The sequence below is a fragment of the Gobius niger genome (assembly GCF_951799975.1).
Source record: "Gobius niger genome assembly, chromosome: 3".
Lineage (NCBI taxonomy): Eukaryota > Metazoa > Chordata > Actinopteri > Gobiiformes > Gobiidae > Gobius > Gobius niger.
The window spans coordinates 18,279,163-18,306,543 of NC_136854.1; the positions used below are offsets into that span (position 1 = coordinate 18,279,163).

General features: G+C 41.8%; 1 protein-coding gene across 3 annotated transcripts in view; it reads left to right on the forward strand.

Moving 5' to 3' along the window:
• Positions 1-27,381, forward strand: part of inpp4b (inositol polyphosphate-4-phosphatase type II B) — a gene marked incomplete at its 3' end in the record, with an annotated part of 213,401 nt that overhangs the window by 130,938 nt on the left and 55,082 nt on the right. For all 3 annotated transcript variants that reach the window (XM_079553836.1, XM_079553835.1, XM_079553837.1), the window contains 3 exons: positions 5,821-5,890; positions 9,957-10,104; positions 24,724-24,854. In XM_079553836.1, the coding sequence (XP_079409962.1) occupies positions 5,821-5,890; positions 9,957-10,104; positions 24,724-24,854 (349 nt within the window). The remainder of the gene's footprint in view (positions 1-5,820; positions 5,891-9,956; positions 10,105-24,723; positions 24,855-27,381) is intronic.

The following is a 27,381-nucleotide window of genomic DNA, read 5'->3' on the forward strand; positions in this document are numbered from 1 at the left end:
CTGCTCAACACGACTTGCGGTAATGCTGGGATTAGAGCGGCGCTGCGCTAGTCCTCCAATGAGATTAAATAAACTTGGCTAAGTCCTAATGGGGCTTTAGACTGAGCGTGTGTGTGTGTGTGTGCGTGTGTGGCTGCGCTAGACTCCGCTTTCGATTGTGGCTTTGTACTTACCGTAAAGGTTTGGAGAGCATGTGGGCAATTTAACACCGTGACACGCGGGCACTTCATTGTTGTGTTTTTGTGGTGACTTTGGTCGGCGCTCCTCCTCAGATAGCTTCATTTATCTGAACCAATGGCTGCTCTCACCACCCCCTCTCCGCTTTAATCTCGCACAATACATAGTGCTTAACACGGCTCTGGGGTGACTCACAGGCGCGGCGGAGGGAAGAGAAACAGGTCTCTTAGTGCAACAGAAAGAAGATTGGCTCATTTCGATGGGATGCCTCTACTCCAGAAATGAAGTTGTACGTACTTTTTGAAAGTATTTGGTTGTCTTAGTTGGTGTGTAAATGTATTGTTTTCTCTCAAGTCAATCTCAAAGTTATAATTCAGTAGAAATAGGCAAGTGGCCTTTTGTGATAGGACGACGGAGCTCATTGGTTTTATACCCAACCAATATGGCCCTTTGACCCATACTATGGAAATACAATTCATTCAAAGACGTGTGTTAGTTGTGTAGATCAGAATGAGAATAGCATCTTCCCTCTACAGGTAAACATGAAAGAAAAAGACATCTAGCTGAAGGACTCCACCACTATAACCTCCTGCCTAAATACTGTCATCACCTGTCTGATACACAGCTCCATATAATTGTAATGGCAGAATTACATTGCTCTTTACAAGCATGACAAGCCTCTCAGAATGCATTACAGACACCAAGTCTGTCACACTTGGTGGTTGTCAGATACTACTGCTGCAGCCACATCTGTCGCAGAGATCGCAATCACAGTCAAGCATTTGCCGTGACGCAGGCAGTTGAGGGAAGTGTCTTCACCCGTTTACCCGGAGCAAACCTATGCAGACACGGACAGAACCTGCAAACTCCACACAGAAAGAGCCCGGGACCTTCTCGCTGGGAACCCGCCATGCCACCATCACACTTGACCTTTCTGTGGTCCAAATATTCTGCCTTTATTCAGAACATAACCCTGAAGTTTCCATCAACACCGTCCTTTGCTCATCCCTGTAGAACTCTTTCTCCTTGAAAAACGCCATACAGCAACTTTAAACGATTGAGTTTTGATGACATATGAGCCGTAAAGGGGAACAGTGGGCGCAGCGTGTGGGCTTGTGCTGCCTGCTGTTGATCTGCTCGTCATACGTGTGTGTGTGTGCGTGTGTGTGTGCGTGTGCGTGTGCGTGTGCGTGTGCGTGTGCGTGTGCGCGTGCGCGTGCGCGTGCGCGTGCGCGTGTGCGTGTGCGTGTGCGTGTGTACAAGACAGTCTTGTATAATTGACCGAGGGCTCCTCCATGGCTCAGTGATTTTGGGTTGTGCCCACCACAGCTACTGGTGCGCCGAGGTTTCCTGCCAGGCGCCGGAGTGTCACTGACAATCTGCCCATGTCTTGTTGATGAATGTGTTGCCTACTCTGCCGCTCTAGCCTGTGTGTGTTGCTTAAGCTGGAAAAGATGAAGGGAAGGCAGGGGGACTGTTCACTTTAAACTGACTGTGCTACTTTTGCTTGGAATAGAAAAGATGAAAAAAGCAAATGATGGAATTTTTCCTTAGAATTCAAGATGTTCAAGAACATCTGATTAAAAAAGAAGAAAAGGCCAATTGAAAAGAGCACATGTTTGACTTGGGCAGAATGTCACAAAAACACAATCCAACCTTGTTGCTGACATTTGGCCCTGTGAAGAGACTTGGATGAATCTCAAGGCGTTGGCCCTCTAAATCAAGATTTGTCATTATTTGAATACCAATTATTCATACGATCATCAACTTAAAATGCAAAACAACAAAAAAGCGAATGCAATTTATGTATTATTTGAACATTTAAAAAGGGCTTATTATGTCACGTATATTCACTGTTGTAAGTAAATGCAGCGCCCAGAACGTGGAAGCGCTATAAATACGTAAGAACTTTGGAATACGTTTCTTTTCTAATTGGTTAAGTTCATCCGGAGGCAATGCATGTGATTTTGAAATATAAATCTGAATTCCCATCACAATTGCAATACTTCTCATGTATTTTTCAGTATTGTTCAAGCCTAGTCATGTCTGTCACGAAAGTGCCAAGAGTTTTGACCACCATTAAAACATTTACTGAGTTTGTGGATGTTGGAAGTTTCTCTTTGTATACATGCACTGCTGGCTAAACGCCCTCCTCCGTCCGTGGGTGGCTGGGGACACTTGTTTGATCAAGCCTCGCGGTTGCCTCGGCGTCGGCTGCTCATGCATAACAGCGAGACCCCACAAAACAGTCAATCAAAGCCGATAGAAACTGCTGCCACCTTTGATCCGGTCTCTTTACATATTTTAGTCATCAAAGAGCCATCTAGCACCCATCAAATGCGCCATGTTTCACCAACGACAATCACACCGGCGCCTCTTGCACAGCTGCGCTCCCAGCTTCTCCTCTTTCCCATCAGACATGACTTGCTCGGTAGCATAGCCACTAGGCACGAGCTTGTCCACTAATGGTCGAAGATGTGTATATATATATATTTTTTTTCCTTTTTTTAAGTTTGCGTGGGCGAGCGCAGTGTCTCAGTGGGTTGTCTGCCTATGTTGTTCATCGTCAGTTGGTAGAAATGATAGTTTTAACTCCAAGCACCCGTTAGGATCCCTGGTTGGTTATGGGTTGGGGCTGTCAAGCTGCGTTAAACCCAATCACAAGACGGGGCCGGTCTGGCACCAGCCGAGTGAGAAAGATTGTTAGTTGTCAGTTTTGCTTTGATGAGGAGTCCCAGACTGATTGCATCAAGAGGCATCAGAGACCGGCGGGCAGGATGGTAATGTTTTATGGATGGTGAGATGGAATAGCAATGCTTCATGAGGTATTTAGCGCAGTGGTTCTCAATTAAAGGATCGGGACCCAGAAGTGGGTTGCAAGATCATTAGCAGTGGGTTGCGGAGCTTTGCCAAAAAAACGTGTGTTGCTGGATTGTTTTGATTCCTGAAACCGCTGACTTTTACTTCTGTTATTTAGTATCATGTGTTATAACAGGGCTAAACTGTAAAATGTCGTTTTACAGTTGATGAAGATGGCGGGATTTGTTGCACCAGTTGAGCACCCTGATTTTAAAATAATATTAAAAAGCTTTTAGATTGTCCATACTCAACTCGAAAATAGCCCAAAAGATCATGGTCATGCAATCCCCTGCTGTCCCGCCAGGTCTCTGCAACAAAACGTGCATTTTAGAACAACAGACCTACAATTATTGCAGGTTTGCTTTAATGATTGAGATAAAAAGTCATTTGACAGAGAAGTTGTTTTACATCCAAAAACCCCGATGCTATGAAATGTCAATACACAGAAGGGGTTGGAGTTCAGTGAATTTGAGTGGAATTTTGAGTAGTTTTCAGTCTTACATTATTTGCCACCTTTGAATGATTTTTCACTTCCTGAAACAGTTTAGAAGGATTTTTGGCTTCATATTTACTGCTACTTTGTTGTCAAGTGTGCTCTTCTACTCTCTCCTTAACAAATCTTCTTTCTCAAGGACTTCTTTAAAACGTTTTATATACTGCTTTTCAATTGAGTAGTATTTTCAAATGTAGCTTTAGCTGTAGAAATATGACAAAGCATTATTAGCAAAACTACTGCTCATTCTCCCAGATGAGTCATTGCTGGTGCAGCTGCCGACATTAGGGCTAATTCTTTTAATCCGCACACTCATTAATTAAACAAAATTAATTACACAAACACCCTAAACACAATGCTTTTGTCGTTATGCTGCAGTGTCGGTCATAGTAGCATGTCTCTATCTACCTTCAGGCCATATTTCGATTATTCTTATTTCTTACGTTTTTATTTAAGTGCCCCATATACCTGGAGCCTGTTGCTCAAAAGAAAGCAGACAACCAAAAGGCCTGGTTGTTAGAAAAAATAATTGTTGAGAAGTATAGGGCACCTCATAATTTCATAGGAATAACACACACATAGTTCTCGACACCTGTAGTATTATTGTATGGTTGGACGGCAAAAAATTACATGTATTATGAAGGCTAGGTGCAAATTCAATCTGGAAGACTAATATTAGCATCTGCAAGGGTCACATCTCCAGCTCAGCCTATCAGCACAGAGCCACACCTTTGTCGCAGCCAATCATCGCCCGCGGTCCTGCGTTTAAGCTCCAGCATTAACGGCTCGTCAGCTTCCCAGCCATGCTGCGACCCACCTCCACCCCTTCACCGCCTCTTCTGTCCGTGGCTTCACCCTGCTACATCCTTCACCAGTCTCCCACACCACCACCAGTGTCCAGGCTCCGGGGAAGACATCCCTAACTCTAGCCTGCCCATCCATAATAACTATAATCTGTATATCGATGTCTATTTATGTCAATAAATCTTTCCATTTGCTGCCTTTGTCTGAGTCTATCCAGGTTGAAATACATGATAACCTTTAAGATATGAACCTATTTAAAACATAATTATGCTCAATTTGGCAAAAATGTCATGTAAAACACTAAGAAGAGCAGTGCTGTCCTCTACTCCCCTGGCAGTATTTTTGACCATCATTGACCCTGCATTGACTCTGAAAGCTGCGGCCTCATTAACATTCATCGCTGCATCAAAAGTATTAATACCATATTATGATGTAAGTTTGGCAATTATTATAATTAGAAAATACTTTTTTTTTAAGGAAAGTGAAAGTTAATCAAAAAAAAATATTAACTTTCAACTTTATATGATCCTGAAGTTCCAAGTCCCCATGCTAAGTGCATGTGCACCCCTTGCACCACTACTTGGGAAACACTGCCTTACTTCAACTTTTTGCCTATTCTGGGCCTGTGCTAACTGCAGACTTTACTGCCAAGAGCCCTGAAGTGAAGATGAATGTGAAAAAGCATGGAAGGTACAGTAGTACAATCCCTCCCCATGTCCCGACCGGAGGAGGCGCAGCGGGCCCCTCCCTTTAGCTGTCACCTGCTGGGCCATCCCTGATTACACTGAAGCAAAGTGCTCCTACATCCAAGCAGAGCAGGGACTGAGGCGGCCTGCCTAATGCATTCGACTCCATATGGGGAAAGTCTTTGAAGATGTAGGGAGTATTTATGAGGTGGAGAAATACAAAATGCAGCGTTTTGTCGACTTTGTCACCGGCCCAGCATGGAGCGCAGAAGGGTGTGTGGATGTGATGGTGCGTTCAATTAAAGGAATGGTAAAACATTTGGGGGTTAGCTTTATGCTGTGCGTCGTTGGAGAATGTAAATTGTGATGAACAAATTAAGTCTGTTTGCTTGGTTTGCTATGCTAAACCCTGAAAAACCCTGACAAATGTATGTATTACTGTTATTTGTTTATTAGGAACAATAATGAACACACAGGGGCCTGTAAACACTGCCACTGAGCCACTGCAACGTGTGTGTTTATTGATTCCATGACACCGGAGCTTCTGGTGTTTCGCATTGTTGTAAAACTTTGAAACAAATCATTGGATAGTCATCAAAGGTAGATGTTATTGGGTTTTATCCAGTGCTCTAGTTCAGTGCTTTGTGTTCTCTTGCGTTATGCATTTATAGGTCACAGAACAGAAGTCATGTATACTGTACATATATATACTGTATACTGTACATGGTCTCATCAGAAAATGGCTGTATCTGGAGGGCTGCTTGCCACTAATAACTATATTCTCTCTGTGTTCTTTTCCAGTGTCCCTTGGTCTGTGAATCAGCCTCCCATGTCTGCCTGGACAGAGAGACCAACCCACTGTCAGGACCTGGTAAGATCATAGAGTGGAATAAAATCAAACAGCAGGTGCCCAACGCCACAAGGCAATATCACTATCCAAACAAACAGCCTGAAGAGTGATCAATAAAAACGGACCACATGATTCACGGACAGGCATCTTGTCAGCAGGGGATAATAGAAATGCTATTATAAAACAATATTTCACTGTTTCTGGTGATCCCAGACTAGTACAGTTGGCTGGACTGTGGTCTAGTACATCCTCGACGTTTGAAACCAGCAGGGAGGGAAGGACTTTTATTTAACCAGGCTTGATTGAGAATTCGAGATCCAAGAGGTCAACAGAAGTAACCCCATCAACTCACCGATCCAATGCTTTGCTATATTTTCTTACTATTACAACAGCTAGCCGCTTAAAACTGGTTGATGAGAGTCTGTCAGGTTGAAAAACTCACACTGCACAAATTAGCCATGTGGTCTTGAGTTTATCCTTTTCACACTGGCTTCTCTAATGTCTTTTATTTCACCCCCCCATGGTACTGACCCTGTACTGCAGGCATATCGGTATCATATCTCTTTCATCCAAATCCCGGTCTTCTCCTCCATACTGTTACCGCCACGTCGCTGTCACTTAACGTCTGCAGCGCAATTATCCGCCGCACAGCACCCGCGTTCGGAGGTTGCACATCTGCGCCCCGTCAAAAACAAGACCCTCCCGACGGATACGGACACATTTCCTAATGCAATTTTGGCCTTCCACTTTTATTGCCGCTTCAAAATGAGAACGTACAGAGGCGACGAGCGAGCGCAGCCCACGCACAGCTCCACAAGTCATTTCCTTAAGAGGTGTCGAGGGGTCGAGGGGTGGGGGGGTGGGGGGGGGGCAACGGAGGCGTCCGATTGGTGGACCAGTTGGTACAGTGCTGCGGGGGGGTATGTCAGAGGGTAATCCGCTTGTCTGACGGAGGTGGAAGTCAGCATCATTCAGGTATAGTGTCCCCTGTGTCCCATTCGTATTTGTCATCCAGTACACTCCGCCTAATACCCGCGCCGGCACTGTCTGACAATCTCATTTAATCTGGACGCCATTAGGAATCTGTCCCGGGTCATTTTGGAAGACTGTCTATTACTTAATCATTGTTAATTACAAGAAGTCCATAATGGGGTAAAAAAAAACACACACACACACACGCGCACGACTTGAACAGTTAGTAGAGGCTTCAAGACTTTATTGCCTTGACTTTTCATCTCGCCATCAGCTGCTTGCATAATGAACTCATCAGACTGGGATTTTTGAACATTAGACTAAATTGAATTTGAAGGCGCCTTTTTGAGAATGTTCAAGTCACAGTGTGCTTTTATATTTAACTCAGAGCCCCAAGCCATGGCCAAGGCATCAAAAGAAGTAGAATTGTCAGACAGCTGCCATTGCCTGAACGTGTGTGAATACGTTGTAAATAATTCCCTTACAATCCCGCCGAATTTTTTGACTTGTTATACACATGAAAACTGAAACTGTCTGATACAATTTTCCTCACGCTACATGCATAGAACTAACTTATCAATAGTAGTCGAGCGCAGTCGTGTTTAGTTACTGCCGGTGCTTTTGTTTTTGTTTCTTCCAAAATGAGACATTTGAAAGAAATCTGCCGCTTGCACTCGAACTGATGAAGATGCATAGGTCGCGCGTCACTTTTAATGGTTTAGAGCTGCTGTTGGTTCCTCCTTGAAATCAAAGCTCTACGGAGCAGTGCCAGACTGTCTTAATGCGATGAGTACAAATCAAATGAGTCAGTCTGATAACCAGGTTTCATACAAGGTGAGTGAAGAGTCTTGCACAAGGACACAGTAGCCCAATGACGTGCTGGGTAATCGGGAGAGTCGGGACGTTTATAGTGGACTCAGACCGTTGTGCTGTTTACCTGCATTGTCTCCAGTTCGGACAGCTTTACCCAAATCAAAAAATGTCTTGACTGGAGAGCTATAGACCAGTGTGACGCCTCATTTGAAAGCCTTTTTTTTGCCACTTTTTATATTGTTTTTTGTGGCTCTTTTGATTTTTTTTATTCGCATTGCGCCGCTATAGCAGAGGGATACCATTGACATTGGACTGACCAAAGCATGGGTGGTCAAGGGTGTTAAACTTGAACATCCCTTCGAGTTAGTTCAAGTGTTTGCAGTCACAGAAATGTCTGCGCGAGTAAAGAAGTGAACAGAAAAAAGGCTGGTCGTGGCCAACAAAGAAAGGCATTAGCAACTAATGTAAAAAGCGAATAAGTAATGTATTTTTCAGTGCATAGCGTGTTGCTAACTGTGGAGATGCATCGAGCCCACATTATGTGTGCAGAGGTCCACTTGAAAAGAGAAAGTGTTATCAGCTGGGACTGATCCCACAATCTCTGATTTATAAAGCCAACGCCCTACGAGTTGAGCTAAAGCTCCCAGGACAAGTGGGCCAGCCTGAATCCTCAAACTCCCTGACTCAAATGAGGTCCCAGCACGTCCCTGCTATAGCCATATGTAATATCAGTTGCAATGTTCAAACCACCAGTTTTTCTTGTTTAGACAGACTTTTATGATTTGACCTACAGCAATTTAATAACTGAGTTAAGCGTCTCTTTCTTGAGAAGCACAATATTACTTTATTTTTTATTGAAATATTTTTCATTACATCGCGCCTTGGAAACTTGAACCTGTCTGTACTGAGAACTTATAAAAGAAAACAGCAGTCCTCATTAGCTTCACAGTGCCTAACAAAACGGCAAATTTAATATCGTGACATTTTTGCAAGTCATGTTTTTGTAATATGTTTTTTCCCCTTTTACCGATCCAGCGGCTGCCTTGTGTGACTGCCTTTTGATCCACAGTTGCCCGCGGACATTGTTACAGCGCATTGACAGTTTCATAGCCTCTAGTGTGCTCCTACCCTCCCAGTTTGAAGGGCATCATTTAAGGTCAGATGACGTGGCGCCAACAAGATTAATGGTCCGGACACTTCAGCAGATGTCTTTGAAAGCGGACAGCCCGGGTCGAACTGTAGTATAAGGCTTGGGTGATGGGATTTTTTTTACCCCCCCTCTCACCCTAGACCAGTTGGAGCAGAAATGATAATACGTTTGGCTCACTTTTGAATTTGTGGCAGTCATATTTTTTTTACCGGCATGTTTGAATGCACGGCGGCGCGCGGTCAACACCCCGCGCTCTATCCGACTGAGCGAGTGACATGGATTCTGCACGGCAAAAAAAGAAACATGAACAGTAAACACTTTTCCAGACGGAGCCATTTCCATTTATTTATTTATTCAGTTCACAGCATGTACATTAGAGCTTCAGGGTTTCTTACTGCCATTAAGTTTGTTACGTCTTATGGATTTATGGAGACAGCCTAAGAATCCAAAACTGTGCAATTAAGACGAAGTTTAAACAATAATGCAATTTCCCACATCGCTATCATTTCAATTTACGCAAAGGTTTTCTTTACAAGACATTGTAGTGTAAATAAGTTCTGTGATTAAAATCCTTATAATGCTGGTTCTGTATCTTGCACAACTGAAGTTGAACAAATTGGGCATGAGGGAAAAATCTGCCTTTAAAGAAATGTATATTGTTTCTTAGAAAGGTTTAGAATGCACAGAAACACTGCAGTATCTTATTATTCTGTCCTTCGGTAGCTGAAGTTAGTATTCTTTGTGGAGGTTGGGACCTTGTAATGTACAGAATCGTCTACAGATGAATAAAAATGTTCCATTCATTACGATAATTGTTAGAGCACTAACAAAGAGTGGGAACCAAAGCATAAGCTGTTTACACAGAAAACTGTTAGAGTCTTAGGGAAGTGAATACTTGGGAAAAAGCGTCCCAGAATGTGGAGCAGCACCTTATCTATGGCAGACACTGTTATTGATTATAGAATTTCATTTGTGCTTCATATTTCCTGGGACCTCTAAACAGTTTGGCTCTGACATGTCCTTGAAGCGGCCGGCTAGTTGATTCTGATCTCCCTCTTCCACTCAGTTCGAACTGTGTTTGAGAAAGTGATGGATTATTTCTGCAGTGTGTTCAATATACATTTTCCCTTCTTTCTGTCTCGCCCCTTTTAGTGTTCAAGAATCCGGTGTGCAAGGTGTACAGATTTCAGACCACGAACAGCAAATGGATGCTGGTCCGGGAACAAATGGAGGAGTGCTCCTTGTCGCTGAGCATCCCCAAACAACTCCTCAGTCTCTATATTCAGGAAGACATGGTCCGGTAAGTCACATGATAACTGCAGTGCATAGACCTACACGGTGAAACAACAAGGGAATTTACAAATCAAGTTATTCAAGCAGTTTCATCATTGCAAAAGTTGCCATCTGTCCCCTCTATTCTGTATGAAAATATTATACTGTTGACAAGGGAACTCAAATAAGTCATTTACAAAAACTTAGTTGTCTTTAAACCACCAAGATTAGAGAACACATACCAACGGCTAATCCTGGACCCAGTGGTACTGTTTTTAGTGGTTGGAGAAACCAGAGCACCTGCACAAGGAACACAGGGAGAACAGACAAACTCCACACAGAAAGGCCCCAATCGGACCCCATCAGAACTGGGAATCAAACCCGGGCCTTCTTGCTGTGAAGCAAAAGCACTAACTGGTGTGCTGTACATCTTCATGGCTGTTTAAAAGCACTACTGGGTTGAAAAGTGTAAGGTACGACTGCCAAAAGCCCCCATTTGTTCAACCATCCAAAAGATTAAAAAGTGAAAACTCTTGTGCCAGGTGGCATCTAATTAGGTGCCGGCATCCAAGCAGCCTTTCCCCAATTTCTTCACTTTTCTGCCTATATTTGGAGAGCTGTAAATTATTTATTTACCATGTCAAAATTATTATTACTATTTTACCGTTATTTAAACAGAAAAGTCCCACTGACATTTCAGAATCTTATTCAGGGTAGTCCCCTCTCACCGGAGATAGTATTTTACATGTTTTGTGTAGCAGGGTAAACCTCAGCATATTGGTAGAACATGCAAACACAGAACCAGGACCTTCATGTTGTGAGGCCTGAGTGCTTCCTGCTGTGGCCCACATAGTAATGCAGTGTGAACTGTCTGTGAATCATCACTTTTATTGTTGCTGGTGTGCAAATGTCATTTATATCTTTCTGGAATATAAAATGTACTTGTCTTCAGCCTCGGTAAACATGCCTGGACCATCTTTGAGTCCGGTGCTGTTAAAGTAGTGAGAGAATGAGGCCAGGTTAAGACAAGGACACAGGCAGATGATGCTGTGCCAGTGTGAGCGTGCACCGTAAGTAGATCACAGAGTGCCTTCCCTCCGGCTCCAACACTGTTTGTCAAGTCACATCATTCCTCAACTGGCCTGTCGTCCCCGGCAACACCTCTCATATGTATTCATACAACTTCACACTGAATAACAACAACAAAATCCATCTTTATGGCACTATACAAAAATAGCAACATCATTTGACAAATAATAGCCCTCGCTCGCTTGTGGGTGGAATTTTTTATTTTTTTTAGGATCAGTTGTAAAATGTAATTTAAGAGCGTGTCTATGTTACTATACTCTCACCTCTGATCAGGAGATTTGGGTCATGATCGAAAGGATGAGCTTGTGGATACAAGCAATAGAAATGAGTTTCCTCACCCTTAGAGCACTTCTCAGTCACGTGGGAGCAGCTTGTTGTAGAGCTGTTACTCCCTCACGTCTAGAGGAGCCCAGATGTTGTCGCTGCTCAGGCATCTGTTCCAGATAACCCCCATTTGGAGGAGGCCCCCAAGAAAACTGGACACACTGGAGGGACTACATCTTTCTTTTTCTTGGAACGCCTTGGGATCCTGCCAGAAGAACTAGAGGAAGTTTGGACAACTCTGCTCAGAGTGCTGCCTCCACAAGCCAACCCCGGATAAAGCAGAAGAAAATGGTTGGATTTAAAATGACTCTGAAGAGCAGGTTACGATGCAAAATGGAAGTTTATGAATAGGATACAGGCTGATTATTTTCTAAAGGTGTGATAACAGTACACGGCGCGTCAATCACTAGTGATTGACTTAAGTTTGAGATACGTTGGTTCCATCAAGGTAAACATCATGATCGTATCTATAATTAGTAGCACACCCATAATCTGTTATTTACCGTCTCCATACTTATATATTTCTATCCAAATGCGAGCTCACCTTCGACTTAAATATTCCATAACAAACTGATTATTAGAACTAAATTTAGAACCAAATTACTGCCAATGCAAGCAGCGTCTTATCAGTGTAGCGCAGCCCGTGAGCACACAGCGGGCGACGGTGACTACCCCTCTGCCATATTTGTTTATTAACAAGCATGGGCAGCGGAGTCTCTTAAGCACCCCTTTCATGAATCCCTTTTAAATGATGTGTGCTGCCTCTCCGTGAAGCCAATTCTGTCACTTGCGCATTAACTGATTCTGTTGGAGCTGGATTCGGGGAGCGCGGAGCCGGCTGGTGGGTAGCTCTTTGAGAATCTGATGGTGCTTTTGCTCCAGTGAAGAAGCTCTTTCAAAGACCTGGTTTACACGGCCGCCCTGTGCTCGCTTGGCAGTTGAAAAGCGGTTGCCTTTGCATGCCAGAAAGGAATATCTGAGCAGTTTTTAATACAATCTTCCTAAAGATAAGCAAGTATGCAATGTTATAATGCACTGTGATTAAATTAAATTAAAGTCCTATTCGTATTGTGTACAGCACTTTAATCAAGTAAAAGAAAATAAATCACTTCACTGGATAAATGGTGCAATAATATAAATAAAATGAGTAATATAATTTGTTTTCATGGTGTGGTGTGACTGTGACAAACACTTGTTGCTTCTTTCCCTATTTTCTCATCTTTCATGAATATTACACGTGGCCTCATTTACTTTCTTAAAGGAGGGGTATTATGCAAAATCGACTTTTTCAAGCTTTACATCATGTTATTATGTCATTCCCTCTTTAAAAACATGCCTGAAGTGTTGCCTTGGCACAATCACGTATTTTGAGTAATCTGTAAAAACTCTGATGGCAGCCATTTTAGGGATAGGTTTGCCTGAGTCCTCCTTGGAACGCCCCCACCTCCTGGAGACGCCTCCGAGCTTTCGTCACCAGCCGAGTAACCAACCACTGCTCCTCAGCAGAACCCCCTCCCCACTGATGCCAGGGTCAGAGGTTCTTAAAGAGACAGAGGCCTATTTCAAGACATTTGCTACAGCTATTTTGAGAGAGCAATTTTATACAAGGCAGTTATTTTAATTTACTGCATTTACAGACCAACAGAAGGTTTCGTCATCATTGTAGTGTGCTATAGACTGGTGCTATGTGATTGAAAAAAGCATAATTTTCAAGCTCTTAAAGCAGTACGAAGTAACTTGTTTACCTTAATAAATCCTTTCATCTCCCCCTGGTGCCTCTGGCCAGAAAACCACAATTGCAACTTCGCTGCCTACTGGTTGGCGCGCAGCCCCAATACACACTAATGGAATGGAAGAAGAAGCTAACAAGCTAACAGGCAAAGCTAACTGTGAGCTAGCGCCGCTTAAACAGTATTTACAGCAAAGTTTGAGTGAAAAATTATCTCCATTGTGTAACAGTATCCCTCTCTCAGCATAGTATTTACTCTCACAGACAATGAGTAAAAAACCCTAACATGCTACAACACCTGCAGTGGCACTTATGGCCTCTAGGGGCACAAGTTAATTAGGATAGACGTTTTCCACTGTGAGTTAAACATTGGCTGTGTCCTGAAAGAAAGAGTACACATAACTGTGGCTCGTGTATAAAAGAGCACCCAAAGGGCTCTACACGCTGCAGAAACGTGATCAAAACAGTAGAACGTGCAACCCCCACACACTCCACCACCATCCTCACGTCGCAGAAAACAGTGGTCTGTAGGGACAAAAAGCCAAGCGAGTGACCACAGTTGTACACAACGCCATTGGTCATGGGTGTCTGTCCAGCCCCTGTTCAACCCACTTACTGCATTTTCCTGGAGCTGAAGATTTCAGAGAGCGCACCTTGTCAGCATGAAAGTCTAGTCTAAAGCCTGCGCTTAGATCACAAGATCGGGCCCTTTGGGTTTTATGACTACTTGGCAAAGCCTCTTTTATTTTCCTCTGATGAAAAGCTTGTCTCCTCTTCTGCTGACCACACTCTTCTGTAAAGCCAACACTGGAGATATTGGGGTTAAGCCCCCCCACCACCACACCCCTTCTTTAATTGATGACACAAGATAGTGTTTTCAGCAAACTGAGAAGGGCAGCACCAGATCATGCTGGAAAAAGGGGTAATGGTTCTGAGTAGGAAAAAATCGCTTTAAACCTGTGGAAAAGTCGAGTTACTACTATAGTATGACCTATTTATTTGCATTGACATTTCCAAAGAAAACAGCTTATGTATCTGTTGCCCTTTGGGTTTCAGGCAATTCGTTCAGCTAATTCACAGTTCTCTGGTATATAACGGGAGTGGTTTTCCTTCTCAGTCCTCTCATGGAGCTTTTATTGACCTGCACACAAAGGTCTGTGAGATTAAATTGAACAGGCAGCACTATAACGCACCATGAAATAAAGGTGGCCACATGACAGCTCCTCACCGGCCGTAATCCTGAGCCATCGCTCCCAGTCACTTCAAATACAGACTCTTGTGATGCATAACACAAAACCAAGACACCACTACTGCTTAGTATTGTTGCTGTTGTTTTTTGTTCTTTTTTAACAGTAATAATAAAGCCACTTCTCAACTAAACTGTTACAAAACACTATAATAGATTTGAACAACTAAGGACCTTGGCGTGCCCAGTTAGCACAGGTTAGGGCACATAATTGTTTTCCGGTAATATTCACCCATAACAACGCCACAAAAAACAAATATTTGAATAGCAAGTACTTAAGTTCACTCTCTGTTTGCAAACATAATTGTAAGTTTGATTAGCTGTTTATCATCCAGAGTTCGCCGTGCCCCGGGACATTGTTGCTCCAGTAATTCCTGTGCCCCTCAGAACCTGTTCAAAAATAAAGCAAAGTTTTGTCTTCCTTCCAAATTAGAGTTTGGGTTGGCACGGACACAAGGGCATTGTCTGTAGGACATTATAGAAAAGAATGAACTCTGCTGTACTTCTGAGGGGAAATCATTTTGGACTCGGCCACAACACACACATTCAATAACAACTACAGATATAGTCTCATTAAAACATGTCAATGTACAGACAACTGGTGCTTGTAATGGCAATGTGCTTAAAGTTATTGGGAATGAATAAATATGTCGAATAAGCCAATATCAACATGTTTGTGCTGTTGTCACATTTTCATTCTCGCAGGTTTAGGCAGTCCTGTTTAATTTGGTCGTTTCTTCTTCTACTGCTAAAGCGCTCCGACCTGTACTCTCTGGAATTTGTTACATTTATAAGATAGAATGTGCGTTTTTAAAGCCCTTCAGTGATCACTGGGTCTGGTCTTAGCAGTTTTGCACTCAAACACGCAGTTATTAGGGCGCTATCCACTTCCGTTAGCATGCCATTAGATAAATAAATGAACTGCTGGTGAAATCTTTTAGCAAAAACACAGACCATTCTGTCACAATAAGCCTTTTGTACTGTATGAGGATGGATATTTATCTTTAGGCAGTAATTCTTTTATTATGTAACTTGATTTATTATCTCATTGCTTTTGTCAATGTTCTTTTCCTTAACAACTATCCATATCTACCATTGTAAAGAGTAGTTTCAGTGACAAAGTTTCCGCGTGTCTTAAGCTTTAATGCGTCATAAATGCAGCTTAACATTGCAGCCTTTATTTAGACTTCATTTCCTGGTACGTCTCGCAGTCCGTATCTTCCAGACAATGGCGCTCTGATTAAGTAGGGGATAGTACATATATCTCGGCCTCCATCCCGCTGTCTTATCAGCCTCATTTGGCAAGCAGTGCTGTTTGTCCATTATGTGTTTCATTATCTTTATTTACATAAGGCTCATCAGCTCTGACCTCCGCTGTAGACTTCCTGACACAAAATCACCAGCCCTTCTGGAGATGTTATTGCTTTGACACCATTGGGCGCAGATAAACGTGCCGAAGAGCCTATATCTTACTTTGAGCGATTACAATCAGGCGAAAAGGACGTATCTATGAGCTTTGAGACGGGAAAAAATCACAAAACACTGGCTCATGATTGGCTAAAAGGAGTCTATGATATTAAGGACCACTTCAACTTCGAGCGGCAATGGCGGAAACAATGCCATTTGATTGAAACCAATTGTCGCGGCTTTTCTCAGATGTCACCCACTGAGAAATACAACGCCGCTCTCTCGGTATCATTGCCTTGTCAAGTTTCCATTAACATCCATAAAAGGCTAGTTTTATTTCCCCCGACTTAGGCCACAGAGGAGGGCGATTTGGCTCTCTGAATTCTGTCAATCCCTTTAAAAGCAATTTCTCAAAATGGCCATATTCTCCGCAAGTTTGGCACAAGTTTGACGGGAAAGATGACGACAAGTTCAAGGGCAGCGTCACCTTATGAAACTCATATTGGCCGTTTCTCAGATCAATGATAGAGTACAATTATTGGCCTGCCATAAATATCGACAATGGCAAAGGGCAATTTTATTATCACCGATATGTTCGCCCAAAACACATCTCTGAGAAGGCTTGTAAAAGTCATCTGTAATAAATCAAGTGTAAGAGCATAGGTGTTTTACTGAAAATTCCACACACGGAGCATCTTATTAAGCCAATCTTGAAATGGCGCTGATATAGTTCATATTCTATTGATTTAAGCTGTTGATCACTAAAGGTTAGTCTGTCACGAAACAAAAGTAATTTAAGAATTAAGCCTCAAAATCTGGCACAAATAGGGCCTAGTTTTTCTTCCATTATTGTTGCTAGAGTTGGTGTTTTAGTGAACATTAAGCCTAAGTCACAACCGGACAGAGGCTGCTCAGATGTGCAGCTGTTGCTTCATTCGTTCAGCCAACGCACGGAAGTTGTAAGACCAACCTGCAAAAAAGGAACTGACCGTGGGTTCCATGCCAGCTTCATATGAAGGTTGCAAGAACTGCACACGATCTGTACGTTGTGTGTATCAACTCTGTGCATTTGTCGCAGAGATTATCCGACAATTTGTAGGGGTAGCCTATATATTTCGTCCTTGGATACAGAGAAGGCATATGTTTGTGCAGTATGACACACTTTTCTGGGAGTTGGTGAGAAAAAGCCACAGTGACTTCATGTCATACATTCTCATGGATCCAAACACCTTTGGTGAATTGCTGCTACGCAGCACACCACGCATAACACCTTTCTCTTTGCTCCCTCTCTGACACCTGTACGAGGACGTACGAGATATCTGAATGTGTGTTGGCCACACTAATGGTGCGCGTCTGGCGCAAGACACATTATACGAAGTCCACAAGTGCGACATACGAAAAACGTTTTGTACAAAACATACAAAAGACACACGCTGGCTGTACAGGCGACGCACAAAGACACACAGCGTTCTTGCAACCTGAAAAAACGTGAGCGCCCGTAGAGTTTGTTTGTATGTATGTAAGAACCTCTGCATGTCACACCTGCGCTCTCCGTGCGTTTTCCTGCGTTTTTTGTTCACGTAGCCCGGCCGTGGGAGCCCGTATGACTGGTGACCTAGGCTTTTTTTTTAGTTTAAAAGGTGTTTTTTTAGCCAATAGTTTCTAGCAAATCTAATCATTGATTATTGAAAAGAGATTTCGCAGTGGTCTTGAATACGGCATACGAAAATTAACTATTGCAAATATAATATATAAATATGTTATATAATTAATAATAATATTTTGGCTTTTAAGACAGTTTCCAAGATGCAATCATTTGTACTTGTGCTGTAACCATGCTGTATCACTGTAATGTTTTGTACTGAAGCCTCCCCGCCTGTGAGCCATGTACATGAATCAGTCAGAGCCACCTGCAGAGCCGCATAGTGCTTTGCTCTGCAGCTGCAGCTTTGTTCAAAGCTACAAAATGAACAAACTGTTTTCTGTGATCCCTTATTTATTGTACAGTCAACTTGGCAAATGTTCAACAAACTGTGTCTGCTCCTCCAAAGTGACTGTCTTTTATGTAGCTACTCGTTCAACTATACACTAGAAAGAGAAGTTTGAACTTAAGTGTTAAAAAAGGAGTGTTGCTCTGGACCAATTCTGGCAAAATATTTGATTGTACAAATCTTTTTATATCAACAGCGCTACTTTCTCTGCATTGTTCAATCCCATTTTAGATTTCTCTCAAATGTGAATGCTTCTGAACTTTCTTAAAAAAAAAGTCTACTAACTCAATCTTAATTCTAACATATAAATCACAAATCAAATCTCTATTCTGATTAGAAAAGTATTTTCTTTTTTCAAATTGTGCAGCTCTAATGCAGATGATTTTTCATGTGTGTTGAATAGATCATACTCGCCATCTGTGTGCGACTGTATTTGCTGATTAGGACTGATCTCTAGACACACATTCAGCTGCTCCATGAAGTTTGCTGCACTTGTTATTTACCCCGCAGCTGTGGAGACGTTTCCCTCTGTACAAGACGTCATCTGGGAGTCATTAATAATGGGGTGCGGAGGTTTATGGTTCTATGGATATTTGTGCCAAATATTCCCCGGTGATTTTGGTGACACTCCACTAAATTTATAAACAAAAAATTAATCTGTCCATCTGTCTGCTCCTCTGTCTCGGTCTAAACTGCTGGAAAGTCAACCTTGAGCAGGTATAATTTATTGTGGAGAAAAAAATAACTAAAAAATGACAAATTTTCACAATCACTCCAGGGCAAGTGGCTTCTCCCGCACAGTCTGTGTCTAGTTGTCCGGAGATGCACAAAAAGAGTTTTACTCTTGAAGCAAAGAACGTGACTGAAGATTTACTGAGTATTCATAAAATTTGCAAGGGCATCTAACCCTATCGACTGAAATTTAGAGTAAATCTCCTGCAGGGCAGGCCCAAGCCAATTTGGCGCCCTAGGCATTTCCATTCATTTCCATTTATATTTTTGACTGTTTCTCTAGCGCACATGCAACCCAACCCAAATAGCATTCTATAGTTGTTGTTGTTTTTCTGTCCCAATCCTTTTGGACACACTTTGGATATGGAAAAGGTTAGTTTTATGTTATTTTATTATTATAGTTGTTTTATAATATTATGATTATCTGTTCATATAAAAAAATCACAACATGTGCATTTATGAAACGTGCACACAACAGTTATATTGGAAGAGGAACCTGTACTTCAGAAGTAAATTAACACATTTTCACCTTGATGTTACACAGCTCCCGGAGGCGTAGCAGGACCACGTTTAACTGAATTTATTTCCAATTATATAAAAAATATATTATCAGTGTTTTTGCTTTCAAGCTGATGCTAAAAAAGTGGAGTGCAGGAAGTGGTATGTTGTGAATTATCGACACACGGCGTTAAGGGGTTGAAGCTTGAAATTTCTACTTTCCAACACAAAAGACAGCAAGTCTCTATCACTTTCTGTCTGAGAATCATCGATGTTGGAGATGGCGGGAGCATGGACCTCATGGGGTTTAAAAGGTAAAGCGCCTCAATTTTAGTCGAGATTTAGTCGACTAAAATTGCAAGTAAATTTAGTCCACTAAATTTAAGACACATTTTATTTACAATATTCATTATAATCAGATATGAGGCTCTTGTAGACTGTCAGTAGAAGTTTGATTTTAGTCTCTCCTTTTCATTTTTATTGAGTCTTATTTTAGTCGACTAAAATATCTGGACATTTTAGTCATAGTTTTAGTCTCATGAAAAACTTTTAATTTAGTTTTAGTCCAATTTTAGTCGTCAAAAATATCACTTTGACTAAAATTAAGACTGGATGGATGGATGGATGGATGGATGGATGGATGGATGGATGGATGGATAGATGGATAGATGGATAGATGGATAGATGGATAGATGGATAGATGGATAGATAGATAGATAGATAGATAGATAGATAGATAGATAGATAGATAGATAGATAGATAGATAGATAGATAGATAGATAGATAGATAGATAGGATTGAACACGTTTAGACAATGATCATAAATGACTCTAGTCTTTGAGCATGTCTCAGGCCAACCTCTCCAGGGGTCAGATGGTTTGCTGTGCCGATCCAGAAACAATTACACAGGAAAACGTATTTCCTTTTGTAAACAATAACCTTTTAAAAAAAATAATTAGAAAACATTGGACAATTGGAGGGCAAAAAAAGATGAAAACCAATGTTTAGTTTGGAAAAAGCCCTTCCCGTGTTAACGTTGTTCAAAGTACTTTGCGAGGAGGCCTTCAGTGAGTTTGTATTTGGCGTTGCTCGTGTTTCTTACTTCAAAGTGCTCTAAATATAACTTTACCTGCAGGAACCAGGAAGCAGCGGAGGCTATCACCCCACGGGGCTTTTGTTGCTTTGTTTTTGTTCAAACTAACTGCTACATTATGCATTCGCGCAATTACGTCTGCTCTCCACAATGCGGCCAAGCTATAAGCATTTGTAAATTGCAGCCTTTCATTTGAGGCCTCACTGTATACAATATGCATGAAGTATAATTACACACGATTGGGCTTGTTATCAAGAAGCAATGCGTTTCAACGATATATTTGTCATCGAGGATGCCATATTGAACTACTTCAGCCTCTAATTGCCGTAATATCCCTGCAATTTGGAGTTCTATGGCTGCTGGAGTGCTGTTTCCTGACTAATTTGCTCATATTGGCAGCTTCCACAATGTGTACACGGGCACATGTAGAGTGACAGCACATTATGATCGAACACTGTATGGCGCTACCACCAATGTTGGGAACAAACATTTTTCATTTCCTTTTATTTCTTTGTGATTCGCGATTTGTACTTTACAATCCATTTGAAACACATTCAGGAGTATGAAAGATTGAAAAAAAGACTGAAATATGAACTTTAAAGTAATGCAGAAACCACGTAAATTCAGAACATGTTTACAGAGACATTAACTGCAGGATTACCACTTTTTAAATACACATTTTATACAGTAAGAGCCCATTTTATGTTTCTTGGGAAAATCATTCCTGCTTTGGCAATTTGCTATAGTTGCAGCTGTTGAGAATCTGATTGCAATTCATCTTAGAGCCATGCACCGCTCGTTTTCCTGTTCCCATCCAAACAAGGATTAACAGGATATAGCAGGATAAAAAAGGCAAAGAATCCTGTGGCTGACGACGACAAATTAATTGCATCTATTTGTTTTCTTTTCTCTCCATCTGCAGCAATGACCTTTGTAACACCCGACATTTTTTACTGAGTTAATTTAATTTTGATGCAGAATTCTTCTAAAAGTCACAACATATGGAGATCATGAATGGGCTGTGATGCTGCGTTTCAATTCTCAATTTGTGTGACAAGTGAACTGAGTTGTTAAGGAGATCTTTGGCTTTGTTTCATGTTTGTGTACTTGGTTGGTTTTGGTGAGTCTACCTTCATAACAATCTTGCAACATACATGCATAGATTTTGCCGTAATTGTTTATTTTTCTGTTTTGTATTTGATTCGATCTTTAATTGTAACCACATATACCGTATTTGCCTGAGTCGCTCCGAAGTATCAGTCGCTCCAGCCGCCCTGGTGCACCGTTGACAAGCCTCTCCCGGCAGCACGTTGTTCAAGCACCCATTTGCGAACTCGTTCCTCTTGCTGTGGCCATCGAGCTTTCAGATTAGCTTTTTTTTTTTTTTTCTTCATTGCAGTAAGAGTAACCAGCGCTTTTCGCCAGTCTCTCACAAATTTCTCCCTCACTCCTAACTTTCTTTCTGCTGCTCGATTACCGTTTTCAGCTGCACATTTCACTACTTGCAGCTTGCAATCTGCAGACTATGATTTTCTTTTGAGGGCATAGATACAGACGGCATCTTGTCATAGAAGGGGGCGTGGCTTCGCCGAGGGGGAAAACAGGATCTTTAGAGAAACGCAATTTTTCACTCTTTTTAGCCATTTCCTAGTACACCCCTGGCCAACAAGCGGCTCTCGAGCCGCATGCGGCTCTTGGCCGATCGGAGTGCCGCTCTTTGCATGATTGGATATGTTTAATACAATGCGGCTCTTTGCAAAATAATTGGTAAATATTTCCCATAAACTGTAACAGTCTTTGACCAAAAATCCAACCATAGTCCTACAGATCCTGTTTCCTCTCTACACACATGAATGAGAGTCTGTATCTCCCTCCTTTTCGAGGCGGCGTGTAAAAGGAGCCCGTGCAGCAGCTTCACTCACAGCAGGATGTAGGTTGAACAACAGGCAGGCAGATCGTGGCTCTGGGATCAGCTTCTGTGCTCTTCAGATTTCTGATCAGCTACTCTTTATTTCATGTAATTTGGCTTCATATTCACAGAAAAAGATCAAAATTAGGAAATGGAAAAAAGCGGAGCTCTTTTGAAGCGTATGATGCGAAGCTCGACTTCGTAACGCGGAAATACGCAAAGTCATTGACTTTTCTTTCACATGTGACAGTAACTGTAACAAATGCAACATAAAACAGAATCTCAGACGTCCAGAGACATGTAGCATCATGTTAGCATTCTCCGTTATTTATGTATTTATGGGCTGTTGAACCACTTTGCTCCTCTCCATGTCTTTGTATCTTTATTTAGTAGAAAACTATATTCATAATTCAGCATTTGTTAAAGTAGTTTTTGAATAATTAGAGAAAGTTAAGATTTTTCTCAAAATTGTTTTCCCCCTTATCTGGGCGATTCCAGAGATGCCGCCTGTATCTAGACTGGTACACAAGCCTAGAGCGCCCTCTAGAGGCTGTCATTGTGAAAATGTCGAACTTGTGAAATTATACATTTTGATATTTAAGTCGCACCTGAGTATAAGTCGCACGACCAGCCAAACTATAAAAAAAGTGCGACTTTTATTCCGTAAAATACAGTAGGTACAAGTGAAGCAATGGTAGGAGTAACCCAAATCCAAGATTTAACTTCCAGACAGAAACGTTTGGTCGGTTGTTAGTGGAGCATGAATGTATTGCGATGACGACTTTACACCGACCCATTTGCCTCTTACCATGTCAGAAATTCGTAGCTATATGTTTTCGACCTCACTGACCACGATTATTCACACTTGGCCATCGTCTGACCTCAATCCAAATATAGCAAGCTCTATGAAATATTGAACCCGGCATACTTCCTGATGCCACGCCGCATTAGTCCACTCTTTTATTTCACGTCAAAGGTCATCACGCTTCCTCCTTATCCGCCACAACGGAAAGGAAGCCAGACAGATTTTCCCCCAAGCTTCGGACTCGGTTGATAGTGCTACAAGAAAACAAAGCGGATAGTTGGTGATTACAAGCAATGACGCAATTATGAGACTTGCATGGGAGCAAAATGATAGGGCCAAGTGGATAAGTGGACTGCTGCTTTTGGCCCCGAGGATCACACATATTTTTATCTGACTGTGCACAGGCCACTCTGGGAGGCTCTGAGTGTCTGCTGCAAGCTAAACTCAAGCGGGATGATATTTACGCCCCGAATCTGAAAAGCGGTGATAATTTCAACTGCACTTAGTGGCTTCTCGTTTCAGTGCTAAAACATAAAAATAACAGCAATAATGTATGTTTTGAAATTGTTTGGTAGGTTATAGGTACCGGTTGATGATACATTTACTCCTCATAACAGGGGTCAACTTGCATTGCAATTGGCTGTTGTGACCTTTATTCAATTCTCACAAATAATTAATTCAGTTGATGCTTTTGCCTTGAATCCACTGGTAAATATGACCAATAATGTGATATTGCCATGAGTGCTTTACAAACATTTGCCGATGACACTAGTTATAAGTTTTAACAACAGAAACGCTAATGCCATAAAATTTAGTATTAATATGGCTTTTCCATGCATTGCACTTGTATTTGCATGTCTAATTAATTTGGAAGGATTTTGTTTTGTTTGTTTGTTAGTTTAGCTCTGATTTATTCTAGGTTTTATCTCAGTTTAAACCTGGCCTGGTCCTGGTTTACTTCCCCACAGTCTGGATCAAAAGCACAAATCCAGCATGGCCTGATGTCATGTTCATTCTGATAAACTACTAGTTCTCAGTGGATCAGGTTGGCCCTGACCATTTGGTTAAGAATGAATTGCATCTCTCTCAATCTCCGAGTGGAGCCCGTCTCTCTGGAGTTTGCATGTTCTCCCTGTGAACCCGGTGCTTCGAGTTAGGTACAGGCAAAACTGATTGGTTGCTGTTTATTTACACACCTTTAATTGGCAAACTCCCCTCATACCTCACCTCTCTGTTAAACATCCAGGCGCACGCTTCGCTCCAGTACATAAACCTCTCTGTTTGCACATGTCGCACACATCCTTTGGTCAATTTTGATTTCAATTCTCTGCTTCTAACGACTGGAATCATTACAGCAAACTTTAAAACTCACTTCATTTGTGTCAATTGCGTCTTTCAAAAACTCAATTTCTGCAATATTCCAGGATCAGTGCACATGTTTTTAATGTTTTTACTGTAACCTCCTTTTGTTTGTTTTGTTAACTGTGTTATTATGCCTTGACTGTGCTGTTTACTGATGCACCTTGGCCAGATCGTTGCCTTGATGCTTAGTCTATATTAGTTTTCACTTGCATTCGACAAATTCACGATTATTATATCATTTTTGTACATCTAAGAAGTGACTCGGCACCAGTACTGATCTGATCTTGGGCTTTTTTTCTCCCCCCCCCCCCCATTTTTTGTAGCATAATAAATCACATTGAATCATACGTACTCAGTATTGATCTAGCAGCATATAGGACAAGCACTGTCAGGGAGCAGGCGAGATGCTCTCAGAGGTGAAAGTGTGATTTATGAGCGCTTGTGTTTGCTGTGTGACGCAGGGTGCAGGATCTGACGGAGCTGGGCGAGCTGTCTCCTCACTGGGACAACCTGAGGAAAGAAGTCATAAACCGCTACGGGGGCATCATCAGCTCATATCAAGAGACGCTCGCAGAGATGGACAAGATAACGGGTAAGACTCCAGTTTAACAGCAGATCACCTCATAACATTTGTGATGTCTAGAAGCGGACTCAAGTCTCTGATAGGCTTTTAGGAGCAGATGGACTCTCAAAAAGTAGCCTTGTAGTTAGTTTTCTGATGATCTCTAAACTTATAGATTGTGTGAGCATTTTCATCAAAACCAGCAACAGGCAAGCAACCACACAGCTGTTTTTTTTTTTTGTTTTTTTTTTGTTTCAAGAATCCACAGATAAATACGATGCCAATGAACAGCTATTTGTGACGCTTCCTCTTTTGTCAAGACAAGGCTATGGCTATGCTCTGTACTCCCATTTGTTGGAAAGTATGCAAAACCTGCATCAAGGCCCTGTCTTTCATAATGAAAGTCGACTTTCATAATATTGTAGTTGCAGTAGTAACGTGACCAGTGAACCTCGTGTCACAACCTTCTCGCTTTTGTTTGCGTTTGTCCTAATTCTAAAAGACCCAAGCATTTGCAATTGTGGGATGAATTCCTGCAATTTGTATCAATGGGAAGCATGGTGAAAGGTTGTTTCATTTAGGTGCGTCTGCTGTCAGAGTTTCCATAGCAACAGACTTTTCATCCGCACCGATGGAGAAGAATGCATTTGTATTAGAGCAAAGTTACACCCACAAACCGCCACTAATTAGTGCTGTATACCTATACTGACAGGTGTTTAGTTTCTGTATATCTGTGTATTGCACACAATTTACACAATCCATTGCATCTGACTCTACATTTGCCATACAGAACACTAAATATGTCACTTCAAAAAAAGCAATTAAAAGTTATCTGCAACTAAGAAACAATGTAACTTGAAATATACACATGAGACACAAATGGCAAATCATGCAGTCCTGAAACACAATGTATGGAAATAGATATATGGAATGTCATAATATTTTGTAACTCTTGGGCAATGAAGAAACCACTGACATTCAATACAGGAGAAAAAATGGCAAAATTGAGTTATTTTGTTCCATGAATATTTGTTGTGGCTTCCACAGGGAATGAAAAACACACTTTGGAAAGGACTTGTGCTGATTGGTAGTGTTCCAAACCTACGGAGGACTGATATTAAAGAGGAGTGGTGTGGTATTTAGGATTTGGTGCTGTTGAGCTGTGGCAGGTGATCTCGTAACTCTAAAATGCCCCCAGTGAAGGAATGTTAGTGATTGCTTGTCTGCGCTCTTTGATTAGCATTGTCGAGTGTGCACCCTGCAGAAAACCTCAAGTTTCTGTGAACACTGCCAGTCACTTTTGAACATGGAGAGGAAATAATGCATTTTGTACTTATTTTGCCTTATTAAAAACTTCACTCGTCTTGTCAAACATTAAAGATAGAGTAATCCTTAGACTGTGAACTATGTTGTGAAAAGGAGTCCTTGTCCACAGATTGAGCCCACGTCCGCCCATGTTAGTAGATGTTGTTTTAAGCAATGCATTATGGGAAGAAATTCCAGGATCGTAACACTAACCGTACCCATCAAATGACCAGTGTCAACCCAAGGAACAATGCGAACATTATCTGCTAATAGACTGCCCGTTCGCTTCCGATGCTCTTCTATAATCTCTTCCCATGCATAGTTTAGTATGGAAAAAAGCGGCGCTTGATAACTGATTCATTTTTAGCCTAATCCCTATAATGAGATATTTGTCTGTGTTGCCTTTCTGCGTTGGCCTGCAGATAAGACATAATGGTAGCTAAGCCCCTTCTCCGGCCGAGCTGGCAGGGGGAAGAGAAAGAGAGAGAGCGAGAGAGAAATGGATTATGTGCTATTGGTCATTATGGCTCCTGACAGGCCCCCTGTGCGGTCGGCGGGGTGCACCGTTAAGAGAGGAGCTTTAATCCGGGGGCCTTCTCAAACTTAGCCAAACACGCTGTATGTGCAAACGCTGCAGATTAATTACTGATAACAAATGTGTTTAAGCAGAGGTTGACAGGGGAGCTAATATGGACGAGGTGGGAACGCGCGGGTGCTGAGGGGGCACAGTAAAATGACAAGACCACTGAAGATAATTATGGAACAGAACGTAGTAAAAGTTGAGAGCCCCACTGGAATCTATTAAAATTTATAAACTTGAAACTAAGCTGAAACTGCACATTTTGGTCTCGGCGTACAAGTTGGAAAGCATAGAGGGATGCAAAACCTACTCATTTAACAAATTATTCAAATGATATCTTGTGATGGGAATGGTTGGTGAGCTGAAAGCTCTTAGAGAGGCTTTGCATGGGGGTGTAACAATGCAGCCTCAAAAAAAAAAAAGCTGCTCTGCGTGTTTTAGCGGCCGTCTATGGAAAGCAAAACCAAAAATGTAACACTTTGCGAGCACATGGAATGTTACTCTAGAACACTATGATTTTGTTTTCTATGTTGTTGCATTGTGAGCTCAAGGGCACATACAGTATTATTATAAAGCAGCTTTGAAAAATTTGAATGCATTGTCAATTTTATTCTGCCTAATGATGAACATTATTTATTTATTTATTTATTTATTTAAGTAGGGACAGTACAT